Source organism: Trachymyrmex cornetzi, unplaced genomic scaffold (genome assembly GCF_001594075.2).
Source record: "Trachymyrmex cornetzi isolate Tcor2-1 unplaced genomic scaffold, Tcor1.1 scaffold245, whole genome shotgun sequence".
Taxonomy (NCBI): Eukaryota; Metazoa; Arthropoda; class Insecta; order Hymenoptera; family Formicidae; genus Trachymyrmex; species Trachymyrmex cornetzi.
The window spans coordinates 1,212,704-1,227,564 of NW_017297113.1; the positions used below are offsets into that span (position 1 = coordinate 1,212,704).

Here is a 14,861-nt window from a genome sequence, read left to right on the forward strand (position 1 = left end):
CTTTTCTCGAGGTCGACGGGATATCTCGAGATAGAGTGTGGCCCTACCGCGCGGTCGGGTCGAAGGGGAGAACACACACAGAAAAATATCACTCTGTTGTTAAGAAAAGTGATTATACACGCACATTTTCTTCCTTTTCAGCAATGGTTATATCTTTAACAAAGAATATTTTCTTGATAATTAATCTTAAAATATATTTATAAATTTAGAAAAACTCATTATTATGTACTCGAACAAAAATTTATTTTTTTTTGAAGAATATTATAAAATTGATCAAAGAAGTGACTTTATACAATAAGCAAATCGAATTTGTTTTAATTTAATAATCTTGATTAATATTAAACTTAATAGAAATCAGAATATATTTTGAATAAATTTGACGCTTGTGATGAACTATGATAGATTTACGGATATATGAATATTTGAAATACTTGAAATACAAGTAATTATTACTAGCTTGTACAATAAGTATTTTTCTGTGTGCAAGGTGTTTCGCAACAAGTACAATCCGAGGAGCGAGAGTGAAAAATGCGAGAGCAAAACGTGCTACAATTTTATTTTATTACGAATCGTCGCGTTCTCTCGTCTCCGTGCGTCTTCAAGAGGCTACGAAAGACACGCGAAGCGTGTGAGTTTTCAACTTCCATCAGCTTCCAAGTTGCAGGCTGCCCCTGTCCGTCGTTATTCCATTCGTTATCGCAGAAATTAGTTTCCATTTACATCAAAACTCAGATAATTTCATTTGTAACGTCATAACTTAGTTGAATGCGCGTTCCTTTTCGTTTTAACAAGTGATGTTCAACTGAGTTTTTTACCTACAATCTATACAAGCTCGAGACCGTATGCTTTACTGATATCCATTTCTACCAACGTAGATCAACTTTAATCTCGACTCAACTTACTCTTCATCCTTTTTTTAATTCCAAGAACTAGAAAAAGATGAAGAGTTAATGAAACCAAGATTAAAATTATATTACACAGATAGAAACAGACATGTGAGTCTTGTTAATTCACATTAAAAGTGAGATTATAAACTTGTATTGTTAACTTTGAGATAACTTTGTCACCAGAATGAGCAAGTAGTAACATCATTATCTGAATAAAAAATGCTCACATGATTTTAGACTCAATGTCACTCGCGTGAAAATGGATAGCAACTATCGTTGTTGCTGCTGTTTCGTGAACCTTTGATTTCCAAACGATCGTGCTGTACATACGCTTGTTCTGTGCGATGTCGAAGAAAACCTTGTACACGCATACGGGATCTGTTTTGCGTCATTCGGCGCGATAACACGCGGCACAAACGTGTACACAAGAGCGGCGGACAACGACGGCCGAGTAACAAAAACACGCTTCGCGTGTGACGCGGGCTGTAGAGCCTGTATTTTAGCGTTGAGAGACCGTTAAGTCGTCGTGAGCAGTGATGGGAAGTGATCCAGAAACGATTGGGCGAAGTTACAGACGCGGCGGATGCATCAGATTACTATGCCTTCCGATGAAATTAGCGACTTTTTGACTCTTAACGTCATAATCCAACATACATCTCTTTTTCTAACGGGGCCAATTCACGTGCGACCGTGTCTGGATGTTTGCCGAGGGATGATTTCCGACGACACAAGTGCTACGACCTACGATTATTATGCTACGATATGCCGTATCAACGATATTTTAATTAAATTAAGTTCGTACTGCCGCGACATATACGCTGTTAATTTACATTTAGTACGGTCGGAAATTGTGTGTTTGCTAAGTATATCTTTAGAATAGCTTCCCATTTTAGTTTAGAAACGGGAGCGTGAGAGCCTTAGGAACGACTGCTTTTAGAGCTGGCGAGCTATTAACTTGATAGATCCTTTTTAAAAAACCTAGACACTCGATGGGATCAAGATACGACCACTGAAAGAGTTATGCTTTTTCGAAGTACTTAAGGCTTAACGCTGAATGCTATACAATACTATGCGATATGTTAGTGCCTAAAAATGTTCGAGAAAAATGTGCGTCGTTAGTATGATGCCTAGATATTTTTTCAATCTGGAGCGAGCACTTGGGATGAATCGATCCTGCCATCACTGCCCGCGAGAAAAGAATAAAGGAGAAGCGAGAATAAAGAGGAATGTAATATTAGATGCGCAACGGAATGAAATGTGGATTTGGTATAGATAATATAAATATATGTACACATAAGATGAAAATAAGAGAATGGAGGTAACGTAACACAACGGACCTATCATAAAAGACAGTGTGTGTGCTTACTAACACAACCGGGACAGCTCACCTCCTATGGCGAACTACCCCGAGAATGTAACGGCTAGCTTAAATCTATTATTTAAGTAACTAACGATAATTCGAGAAACCGCGAAAAAGACAGTTCCGACTTTAGTGGCGCTAAGAGAGAGAGAAGGGAGTGAGAGAGCGGGAGAGAACGAAAGAGAGTGCGAGAGAACGAGAGACAGGGAGAGCAGACGCAACCGGTCTGCGGAACGAGCGAACGTGCTTTTGTATATATGTATTGTATACGCACATTGTACCGTATATCTAAAGTCACATTATTATCCGTACTGTAGCCGGCGGAACATTTAGTGCTAGCGAATTCTCTTGTATGATGAACGAATAAATGCAAAGTATCGTTCGATAAAACTGCGGCGAATATTCTCGTCTTCGGATGTACCCAGTCTTATGTTTCACTTTGAGCTCGCAAGTAGCACGGTTTGCGTTATTTGAATCGTATGCATGATTCATGAACGAGAGGTTCGACACTCGTTTCATTCCAAACGCTGTGACGTTCGGCAAAAATATTCCATTCAATAGCCGTGTCATTTATTTCGCGTAATATATCGTCGATGTCGTTACCGTTACTATAATTCACGAGCTCTCTCTTCGAGAGCCCGCAATGTGAGATGTAACGTAATTTCTACGAAAACCGCGCAACTGAGAGCGTACTATTTGCATAAGAAAACGCGGGAGGTAAATGTTAGTCTTACATGGCTCTAAGCAAACTCGGCCAATATTCGAGGATATAAATCGAATTTTCTTATATTTTTTCGCGCACACGATCCTTTCTCTCCGATGTCGTTTACTTTTCTGAAAATCTCACAATGGCTTGTTGCATATTTTCATGCCGCCGTCTCTTCCAGAGTGTTATTTTTGAAAAGGTAAGATGAGATCGCTTGCGATCTACGCACACACAAATGTAAAACTTTTAAATTCTTTAATATAACAGAAGTCTACCATATTGAACCAATTTTAATTTTATCAATATTTCTTTCGTACTCCACATACAATTATGCCTTCTAATTTCCAGTAGTAAATGGCCGTCGTTAGACGAACTTTCGCTTCAAAGTACTTTGCTTCGCTAGTTTTACTTTTCTTCATAAACGTTAAACATTACGAGAGTTTCGATTTAATTTTGTTTAACGCGCGATTTTTCTAAGGCACACTTAAAAATCTGCACGTTTATTAAGTTTTTCTCGTATGTTTCCTTTATTAGTCGAACTTCCAGGATGGATGTCAACCCGGGTTCGAAGAAACATTATTACAGAGGAATTGTGACTATCGCGTTTATATTCATTTATATACACTGAAAATAAATATAAAATTTTACAGGGATTGTTCTATATATTTCGTCCCGTTATATTCTCTCTAACCTCCAGTTTTATCTCAACTTTTCGATGTTGCTCTTTTCTGTTCGTTCATACGCGCTTCGATTTCCGGCCTAAAATGCCTAATTAGACCCTGTACAGGCCACGCAGCGCCGTCCGCTAAAGCGCATATTGTGTGCAGTTCTATTTGTTTCGTAAGCTCCCATAGCATGTCTATCTCGTGTATCTCGGCGTTACCTTCTACAAATCTGCAAAAAAAATTATTATAAAACCGAATAATAATATAGAAGCAATGTTTCATAAACATTACAGTTCATCAAACATTATCATTCCAAGAATGTGTGTGTGTATATATATATATATATATATATATATATATATACACGGAGATAACCCGTGTAACACATAGCTTCTATGAGTAGAAAGTACCCGTGGAAGTCTCAAAAGTATTACCGGATAATAATTTGTACATACAAGATAAATTGCTAATTCTTACCTTTTTAGTATTTTATACATCCAACTGATACCCTCGCGGCAAGGCGTGCACTGACCGCAGGATTCATGCTTGTAGAAACTTATCAAACGAGTGATAGCCTTGATTATGTCCGTCTGTTTATTCATCACGATTACTGCGGCCGTGCCGAACGAGCTCTGTACTCTGATGAGATCATCAAAGTCCAGCAAAACGGTGTCACAAGCGCTAAAATTTTTTACTATGACTTTCGGAACGAAATCGAATTGTTGGACAACAATTTCTTTATTTACCTCTTAGGAATGACGGGAGTCGAAGAACCACCGGGAATAACACCTAATAAATTATCCCATCCTCCGATTACACCTCCTGCGTGCCTCTCAATCAGCTCTTTCAGAGGAATGGACATTTCTTCTTCGACGGTACATGGATTGTTCACATGCCCAGAGATGTTATAGAGCTTGGTTCCGTGATTGCGTGGACGTCCAAATGAGGCAAACCACGCTCCACCTCGGCGACAGATTGTCTAAATATTTTCAATAAGAAATAAATACAAAAAATATGGTCTTGTATTAAATTAGCAAATAAAGGATTAAAATAAACGAATAAAAAATGTTAAATTAATCAATTAGAATCTTATTTTAGATCGTACATGTGAGAATACAATCGATAAATTAGAAGCTTATACTAGTTGAAGCTGGATTTTTAATGCTTTTCAAATTTCTATGTAAATTTATATAAATTAATAAAATGTACATATATTTAATAAAATTAATTAAATATATTTTATTAATTTTACATTTTTTACTTGCTCCTATATTTTGATCTTCTTAACTTTATAAAATAAAATATAGGAGAAAAAATATATCAGTAACACTTACAGGCGCCACTGCTACGGTTTCGACGTTGGTGACAGTTGTAGGACATCCAAACACGCCAACGTCAGCTGGGAATGGCGGTTTTAGTCTTGGTTTTCCCTGTTTCCCCTCAATAGATTCTATGAGAGCGGTCTCCTCACCGCAGATATATGCACCCGCTCCTCGTTGCACAAAGATGTCGAAATCATAGCCGGAGTTGCAGGCGTTCTTTCCGATTAAACCGGCCTGATAAGCCTCGGCTATAGCAACTTGCATGTTGGACGCTTCATTGTAAAATTCACCGCGTATGTAGATGTAAGCGGCACAGGCTCCCATAGCACGACCAGCGATTAGACAACCCTCCACAAGTTTGTGTGGATCGTGGCGCAGGATCTCGCGATCCTTGCATGTCCCTGGCTCGCCCTCGTCGCCATTAATCACCAGGTATTTGGGCCGACCATCAGATGGTTTATTCATAAATGACCATTTCATCCCAGAGGGGAAGCCGGCTCCACCACGACCTCTCAGACCAGAAATTTTTATCTCATTAATGATCCAATCGGCGCCCTTGTCTATTATTTCCTTGGTTTTATACCAATCGCCACGACTCATGGCACCCTTCAATCGCCAGTCATGTCTGCCATATAGATTCGTAAAGACACGGTCCTCATCAGCCAGGGGACCTCCTTGTTTCTAAAAAACAAAGACACTAAAAATACAGAAACTTAACATTAATGGCTGTGTTCAGCAAAAAAAGCACCTGGAACCAGAATTGTGCGTTTATGCACAAAATATAATGTACATCTATGTGTATATAATGTAAACTATGTAAACTGTTTCATATATTATCTATGTAAACTGTTTCATATATCATCTATGTAAACTAATTTATCTTACTATGTAAAAAATCTATGGATTATCAAAGCCTATATTCTTTGGTACACTACACTAGATTATACTAGAGTTTCTGTCTCACTTATACACATTTTTATTTATAAAAAAAATACTGAAGTTAGATATATTAATAATCATAAAACTTAATTATTCCTTTCTATATTGCGTTATTTAATTTGTAATAATTTATATGTTTTACATTGTTTGTATTGTCTATATGAAAAAGATTCATAAATTTAACAATACGTAAGAATTTCACATAAACGTAATCTCGAAATACACAGCACAACCCTGATATAACTATTATAAGATTCTTTAACATAATTCTTGCTTTTATTTCTTCACTAGATCTAAATGTATAATCCAATTCTAATAAGACTTTTACAACAGTTATTAAGTTGCTTTCTTTTTACTCAACACAGCCCTTATGTCTTGTCCATTTTAACTGTACTTGAAGCAGATGAAGACATGTCAAAGCTTTGTGATAAAGGAGAGGGAGGGGTGCTAAAATATGAACAGATGTTGAGATTGTTGAGAAACACCCTCACCTTTCCTTCCGGGGCGGCATCGGCGAGTGTTCTCTGCTGCTGACTGCTCAAACTCGATCCGAGGAGACCTTTAAATATAGTACAATTTATTTAATTACATAACCTCGTAGACTCATTGCAACAAGGGAAAACTGTTTTCGAAGACGCGTGGGATAACGTTTGCTTTGCCGTTTCGTCGTGGATGATTTATTCGCGATTCAAGAAAGTTCGTGTAGCCGCAATAATAAGGTGGATACTTAAAACTCACCCAATTGTCTCCTCGGAATCTGAAAACAACGCACTATGGCACCCGCCATTTTGCGGTACTCGGATCCCCTCAGTGGCACGACTGAGAAATTCTCAGCCTCCTCAATCGATAAGGTCGCAGTATCGATTATCAGAGCCAAATCACCGACGAGATATCAGTGGCCAAATCAAATTCGTTTCTCGTCGGTACCTGCAATGCTTTCATAATTGCGATTTTATCAACAATTTTGCAAAATAATAAATATGTATGTAGTATCCAGTTTCCATATCACTAATTAATTAAATGGATGTTGGTGCGCTGGGATACGAGATTTTTAAGCATTTTACGAAAAAGTAAGCCGAGAAAAGCCGCGCTTCTCAGCTCTCAAATTTATCTCAGCCACAACAGCGCAGTGGCGCGATCTTGCAATGAAGCGCTCAACCCATCTCAACCGCGCGCTGTTCTGAGTGAATACGTGTACTTTCGCTGTTTTGTCGCGCAAAGCGCAAAGTCTACGGATCGCTCGTTGTCGTCTGCGTCCTATGGTGGTGACACGTGAACCGCGTGGCCCCGTTTAAAAGGCCGTCCCGGAGTGACGATGGAACGCGGACGTCGTACGCGCGATCCATTCGATCAGTGCTGATCCCGGATCACCAGATCTCGCAGAATCCCTCGGCGAAGCTGTCCATACACTTGACACTCCTGACACGCAAGAGCAACTGGAAGATTACTAGACGGCGAGATCTGCCGCGTCATGCCCTCCAGAAGAAACAAAGGCGGCCTCCTGGCCAGGGTGAATTTCCCCCTTTACACCCTGCAGATGCTTACCAGCAGGCACATCCTGGTTGGAGGCGGAGGCGGTTCCTCCAAGACTGGCATTGCCAATGGATTTGTGAGTTTCTGCTGGCTCAACAAGCAGATTGTCTGCTGAATCTGTCAGTTTGTTACCATTTAAATGGACTATGTATCATTTAATATAATTACAATATGGTATACACATAGGTTGTATTTGATTTCCTCATATTCTGCTAGTAGATTCTGTTAAATTTAATATTTAATGGCAGATTTCTGTTATATGTAATCATACTCCGTTAACAGATTCAGTTATATTTCTGTTGGAATTTTGCCGAAAAAATGTATAGCAAACATTTTGTAATATCTATTTTGTATTTATGGCTATTTGAAATTTACCTTTTGTTCTTTTTCATAAAATTTCCTTTTTCTTCTTGATTCGAGATCGTAATATGTTATTTAAATACAACTATTTAAAGACCAGTTTTTATTATTGCAGGAAATTTTTGAATTGTCACACAACGGAATACATTTTGTTGCCGAAGAAGTGACCAGGCATGAAACGGGTCCCAGCGTAGTCATGAATTGTGCCTCACATAATAATGGCAAAAAGACATGGATAGTTGCTGGCCAAGAGAGCCATTGTCAATTGTACAATGTAAATCCCAAGGTGGTAACTTCGGAGAATGGAGAATTGATTAAAGGACCGACAGCAGCGGCTAATAAAGATGGTCTTAGGCACAGAAGAAACAGTGAAAAAGTCGAAGATGTTCATTCACCAATAGAAAGGATAGAAGAAATTAAAGATGACAATTCGAATGTCAAGAACAAGAAACTTCAGTTAGTACTCAAGCCTGCTGATAGCGTGCAGACAGCTTTCGGGTAAGACAGTTTGCTACATTGCATTTAGTATTATAACCGTTCATTAATGGCTGAGTAGTAATGTAATTGATTGGATCTAAAGGTAAAAATCACTCATATTTTACTGCTACTCAGCTGCACTTGTAGTATCGAATATACTTAAGAATATACTTAAGATTAATATACTTAAGACTAAACTATAAAGATTTCCTCATCCCCATTCTTTTGTAAAGTCACCGTGAACTCTGTGCAAGAAGAGAGAGCAAGAAAGAAAGCTATAAATATCTTTGTCATTTAGTTGATGGACTGAGATCCACAGTAACGTCAATACAAAGAGCGTCTTTCTTGTTAATATATCCTTTCTGTCCACAAACTTGTCAATGAGGTAATCTTTATAGTTCAGTAACCTTGGGTTACACCTAATTATTACGTCGAAGAGTATTACACTAATTTCTAACAAGAACTTTCTCGCTTATAGAAACGGTGAGCCTTTACAAAGAGTGGTCAGGGTATGCTTGCAAGGAACAATTATGGCCACAGGTGGCACAGATGGTAGAGTTAGATTATGGAAGTTCCCGCAGTTACACAAATTGTACGACCTTGACGCGCACGGGAAGGAAATAGACGACTTAGATTTTAGTCCGGACGGTAGTCTGCTGGTGAGCATCGCTAAGGACGGAAAGGCCTTCTTGTGGAATCTCAACAATGGCACAAGGAACAAAGAGCTCACTTGGACAGTGCCGGATGGCGTGAAGTACATGTACAAAAGATGTCGATTCAGAAAATTGACAGAGAATAAAACAAAGCTCGATCTGTTCGTGCTTTCCAACGCTGTCGCGGCGAAAAATCCTAGTTTTCTTCAGTTGTGGGATGTCCATACTGGAGCCATCACCAAATCCGCTTCTTACAAAGAAGCATTGTCAGCACTAGCCGTTTCTGATGATGGTAAATTCGTGGCCGTCGGCACAATGTTCTCCGGCAGCGTTGATATATTCGTGGCATTCAGCTTGAGGAAGGCACTCCATGTTCCTGGAGCGCACAGCATGTTCGTCACTGGTCTAGAATTCTTGCCAACGAAATTAGACGGCCCCGCGATTACCAGTAACACGGAGACCGCAGTTGTCAGTATCTCCGTGGATAACAGGATTTGTATACATAGTATACCATTTAGACGTAAGTATCTTATTGCGAATGAATAGATGGTTGCCTTTGGAGTCTATTAAAGCTAATAAACTTTGTTTTTTAATCTTTCAGACACACTGCCATTCTGGTTTGTCATCATATTAATAGTCATATCCATATGTGGCGCGTTTATTTTCTGCAGTTATCTTGGTATATGACCCACGAAATACGTGACCGAGCCAATAAAGCAAAACATTATTTTTTCCTAATTATATATTAGACCGACAATTGTCCTCGCATATGAGAGATTAAAAAGTAAACGCACGATTTACTCATAAACAGTGGCTGCTCAAAAACATTACATAAACAGTCATAGGATTATCCGCGTAAAAGAAGGTGCTGACCGGCATCTCGTCCGACACGTATGATATAATTAGCTTACGAAACAACGTACACGTAACTGTGAATATGCACAGTGGTAGCGTAAGAGTATTCTCGGTTCATTTAGCGGTTACCATTCGATCTTGATAGTTGAATTTATCGGATAGAGTATACAAACAGATTTTTTCAGAAAGCGTTTGCGCGATTTAGATATAGACGTGACGTCAGTCGGGGTGCTACTGTGATAAATAAATGTTGGAGTGCTTCCAACAAATCGGGGCTGCACCAATAGCACATTGATGTACATATAGATATTACATTTTATCAATTTTTAGCGCAAAACAAAGGGATTTAACAGCGCGATTATTTCTCTTCCGCATGAGTACGCTTAAATGATTTCGTTTATGGCAAGTAATTCGATACTCTTTATCTTCTTTGTGTCACAGACGAAAATCCATAATGCATTTATGTGCTGTATCATGTATATTGACACCTACTAATATATTTTTTCTTGATTATATATTCCTCTCTACTTTCTTCATAAAGTATGTAACATACATGAATGATAAATATTCGTAACGATCGACGCTGTACGAATCACTAGTAATTGTTACATTTCACGAAGTGAGCTTATAATAAGTACCGTTTATTTAGGCACTTTCTAAAGTTTCTTAATTTATTTTTAGAGCACATGTATTTTTATCGTAAATCCGGCTATTAATAGAGATTTATTCGAATAAAATTATATATATATATATATATATATATGTGTATATATATCATATGTGGAATCTTTTCTGCTCACGGAAGATTGTGCAATGAATTTGTAAGCGTCCCGATCACTTTATAATAATAATAAACTATTAAATATATTTCATCATGGAATTGAAAGAATTATTAATATATCCTATTAAACATAGTTTTATTATCATATTTTGGCTATATTACTATATATATAATTTAATATCTATAAAATCAGATTTCGATTTTAATGCCTGTTTTTTAAATATTGTATAACTTTCTATTTGTAGTAAGTCTAATTATTCAAAAGTATCACTCAAAAATAAAAAATATTCAAATTAGCGACATAAAAACTTTATTAAAATATAGCTAAATTTTACTGTTATAACACAGATTAAATTTAATAATTCCTTTTAAGTTCATGTTAAGTTCAATAATCATTTTTTATTAAAGAAAAAAGAATTAAATAAAATTTGTATAAAATTTATTAATATATTATAAAATTTTCTATATTACACATGTATATATTAATCAAACTCCTTCAATTTCTTTTTACGCACATGTTAATCAAATTGCATTATTAAAATTCAAAGTTATTGTTATATTTTTATTTCAAAAACTCGAAAGTCGCGCAAAAACTGAAAGCTTAAATAGCTTTATGCCCGTTTCTACCAATGTAGTTTAATTTTAATCTTGGTTCAACTATCTCTTCATCTCTTTCTAGTTTCAAAAATTAGAAAGAGATGAAGTGCAAGTTGTACCGAAATTAAAGTTTATGTACATTGGTAGAAACGAACATTAAACGAATTCACATTAACGAGAATTCATATAAATCAAAATATATTTAATATTGGCGTTCATCAAACTATAAATGATAAAATAATTATAATATATGTATAAATAATAGATCTATTAATTCTGAATATATGTATATTAACACATAGAAATATTACGCAGATATTATTTGCGGATGGAACAATTGACATGCATTTTTTTCACAGAATCGAACAAAAAGGTATATGATACTATATTCAGCTTATTTAATAATATGATTTTGTATAATCTATAATAGGCCTGTTCTTTTTGGCTAAACTTTTGTACCAGTTCATCTTTCTTCCTTTTCTCTTCAGGAGGAAGAAGAGGAAGAAAGATAAACCGGTGCAAAAATTCAACCAAAAAGAACAGGCCTATTATGTTTTCGCGAAATTAATAGTTATTGATCAGAAAAGTTCCAAATTTAATCAGTTTAGCTAAATTTAGTCTATTTTAACCACATTCGCGATAAAAACAGCGTGCATTAAAGAAAGGTAAACATTTTATCATAAATTTAATTTAATTTAAATAATAATTTAATTTAATTTAAGCAGTGTAATCCGCTTTTGCAATACTTGTCGAAACACAATTATATTCTACGTTACGATTTACCATACGATTATCTCGAAATCTCGTGAAGCAGTGTTTATTTATTTCAGTACTACAATTTATTCATCATACTTAAAAAAAAAAAATAATAAAACGTGGGATTCATTTATTTATTAGATGCATAACTAAGTTCCCGCCATTAATTATCAATATTCTTTTATTAATACAAAAGAAACAATAAAATAATTCTAATCAAAACATTTGCCGTTTTCATTTATCATCTTTTACCATCTTTCAGGCAGTATACGAATATCGCGGCGAAAGAATGTCTCATCTTTTAATGTAATAAAATCATCAACTTATTTCTTAATCTTTACTTTATTTTATAAGTGTGTTTTGGAGATGGTGTGCTGCATCAACCGGAATAAGTGATAATTAGATGGCTGGAGAGTAATGTTCAGAGATGAGTGTGAAAGGACTGCTGGGTGGGAAAGGATTTCCCATTGATATATGATACAGTGTTTGACTTTATGAGTAACATACAGGCCTCGCATTGTGTGGAGCAAAATGACCTTTTCGTTTCAAGGCAACCGTCATTCGTTTCTCTTCAGTTGCTTGACGTTGCTCAAACGTTCAAAAAATTGATTAAAAAACCGTTTGAGGGGGGATTTCTTTCACCAACTTTATTTAATTTAAAATAACTTATTTAACCTCGGTTAAAAGTTAACCATGAGTCATGAAACTGGGCCTAATGCCCATTTCCACCAACGTAGATTAACTTTAATTTTGGTTCAACTTACTTTTTGTCTTTTTCTAGTTCAAAAGATTAGAAAAAGACGAAGAGTAAGTTGAACAGAGATTAAAATTAAACTACGTTGGTAGAAACGGGCATAAATGAGCCTCATGTATCCGTCGGTTGACTTTAACCGAGGTTGGTGAGAGAGACCCTGAGTCACAAGCAATTCAAAAGAAGCGACCGGCAGTGGCTTCAAAATGACGCAAGTCAATTTGCTCCACGATAATACAAGGTCTCATGTTGCTCATAAAATAATACAAGTGCTGTATGATCATGAATGGAAAATCTTTTCCCACCCAGCATACTCTCCTACATCGCACCGTCGCGTCTGATTATTACTCCGATCCGATCGATGCAGCACAGCGTCTCCAAAACGCACTTTCAAAATGAAGCAGATATTAAAAAATAGGTCGACGACTTTTCATTGCATCAAGAGACATTCTTTCGCCACGGCATTCGTATACTGCTTGAAAGATGGCAAAAGGTGGTAGACACAAACAGGAAATATTTTTATTAAAACAATTGTATTGTTTTAATTGTTCCTTTTGCGTTAATAAAAAAGAATTTTGATATTTAACGGTGGGAACTTAGTTATACACTTAATATTTATTTATTTTTTACTTATTTACGTGAGCTTACACAATACATTAATTACGTACAACATTAAATTTTATAGAGAGAGAGAGAGTTTCGAATTTATTATCTCCAAAAATATTTGGGATCATATTTTGCTAGATTTTTTGCTAATTTATAATAAATTGATTATTTTCACTTGATTATTTTTATTCTTATACTAACTAGAATGTACTGCAGATATTTTTTGTAGGTAATTCTAAGAGTGAAAGGAATTTACGGAAGTGATCGATGCAGAAAAAATTATTTTTGTTTTTACATCAAAGCAACCAGTTTAAAGACATCAAGGAAGATATAACAATAATGAATATGTTGTTTAGAAAGTTTGAACTATTATGTAAAAATATTTGACTTAACAATTTGCAAGTTATATCGTGATTATTTTGTTTCTTCTATGATAAGAACTTGATCATTATTTTATATATTTATACTAATTACTGTTATAACTGTTTTTTAGAGCCAAATTATCCAAATAATGTAATTTGTTGGTTTTTTGAGGTCAAAATAACGTTTATCATAAAAATTTGACATTAAAATAATGCCGGTTTATATCAGATGAGTAATAATAAAGGAACTTGCGAAAATGGTGGATGCATAAAAAATACGTTCCGCTTTCATGCTTACACGTCGTAAGTATCAATTCATCCTTGTTGTCTATCAAATATTAAACAAGAACAAATGATGCTTACAAGTGCTGTAAGCGCAACACAGAACGTACTCGAAATAGATTATTTTTTACTGACTAACGCAATCAATTTAAAGATTTTAGAATAAAGATATATAATGGAAATGGACACGCTAATTAAAATTAAAATTAGAGGCATCTTCTGACATAAGTTAATGTAAAAAAATACCAGACATTTATAAATTAAAATAGCTTAACCTGCTACATATATGATTTGATCTAAATGTTCATATATCTATATTTTTTAAATCTTAATGAATTAATCATACATGATAATGAATTAATTAATTAAGTGTTTTGCTTCATTTATTATAAGCAAAAAATCTGATTATAGAGGATTGACATAATTGCCGGAAGCATTTTTAATATTTTAATAACAGCATTTAATAACAGCAATTTATAGATAGTATAATTTAATAATAATAAAACAACAAGAATTGGATAAAAGGCATACAACTACGAACGCAGGATATTCGTCGCGAATAAATATATATTTAATAATTAAAATTACATATAGACGTTTCGGTCTCAATTAGACCATCCTCAGTAATACAAAAAAAACCTCAAAAGAGAACATAAATAATTATAAAAATACGCAAGAATCAAAAGTCCATAAATATATAAACTCGTCAACGCAAATTAAAAGTTCTTGGTGAAGAAAATTTTTATAAAAGCATCTTCAATCATTTCAAAGGCGCAGAATCGCAGCAAGTCATAATTGTAGTCAAAAAAGTAAAAAGTACATCAGTAAGTCGTAAAGCGTATCCGCGATGAAATTTATTGCGCACAGAATTTCCTGATTCTGTGTTAACAATACGTTGCTCAGCAAATACAAGAAGTGGAAAAATAATGTGTACAATTTGACAATCAAGAACAAAACGACATACATATA

General features: G+C 35.4%; 2 protein-coding genes across 2 annotated transcripts; one reads left to right on the forward strand and one right to left on the reverse strand.

Annotated features, from left to right (window-relative positions):
• Positions 1–1,552: 1,552 nt before the first annotated feature.
• On the reverse strand, positions 1,553–6,716 carry ND-51 (NADH dehydrogenase (ubiquinone) 51 kDa subunit). Its single transcript, XM_018507684.1, has 6 exons — positions 6,618–6,716; positions 6,371–6,438; positions 4,953–5,621; positions 4,365–4,597; positions 4,096–4,299; positions 1,553–3,847 (listed from the first exon to the last, which is right to left on the reverse strand). Exons 1-6 carry the CDS (start codon positions 6,664–6,666, stop codon positions 3,658–3,660), a joined length of 1,413 nt encoding a protein of 470 aa, XP_018363186.1. The 5' UTR covers positions 6,667–6,716; the 3' UTR covers positions 1,553–3,657.
• A 323-nt stretch (positions 6,717–7,039) lies between these two features.
• LOC108761216 (prolactin regulatory element-binding protein) lies at positions 7,040–10,497 on the forward strand. Its single transcript, XM_018507630.1, has 4 exons — positions 7,040–7,488; positions 7,888–8,270; positions 8,728–9,422; positions 9,504–10,497. Exons 1-4 carry the CDS (start codon positions 7,351–7,353, stop codon positions 9,587–9,589), a joined length of 1,302 nt encoding a protein of 433 aa, XP_018363132.1. The 5' UTR covers positions 7,040–7,350; the 3' UTR covers positions 9,590–10,497.
• The last annotated feature ends 4,364 nt before the right edge of the window (positions 10,498–14,861 follow it).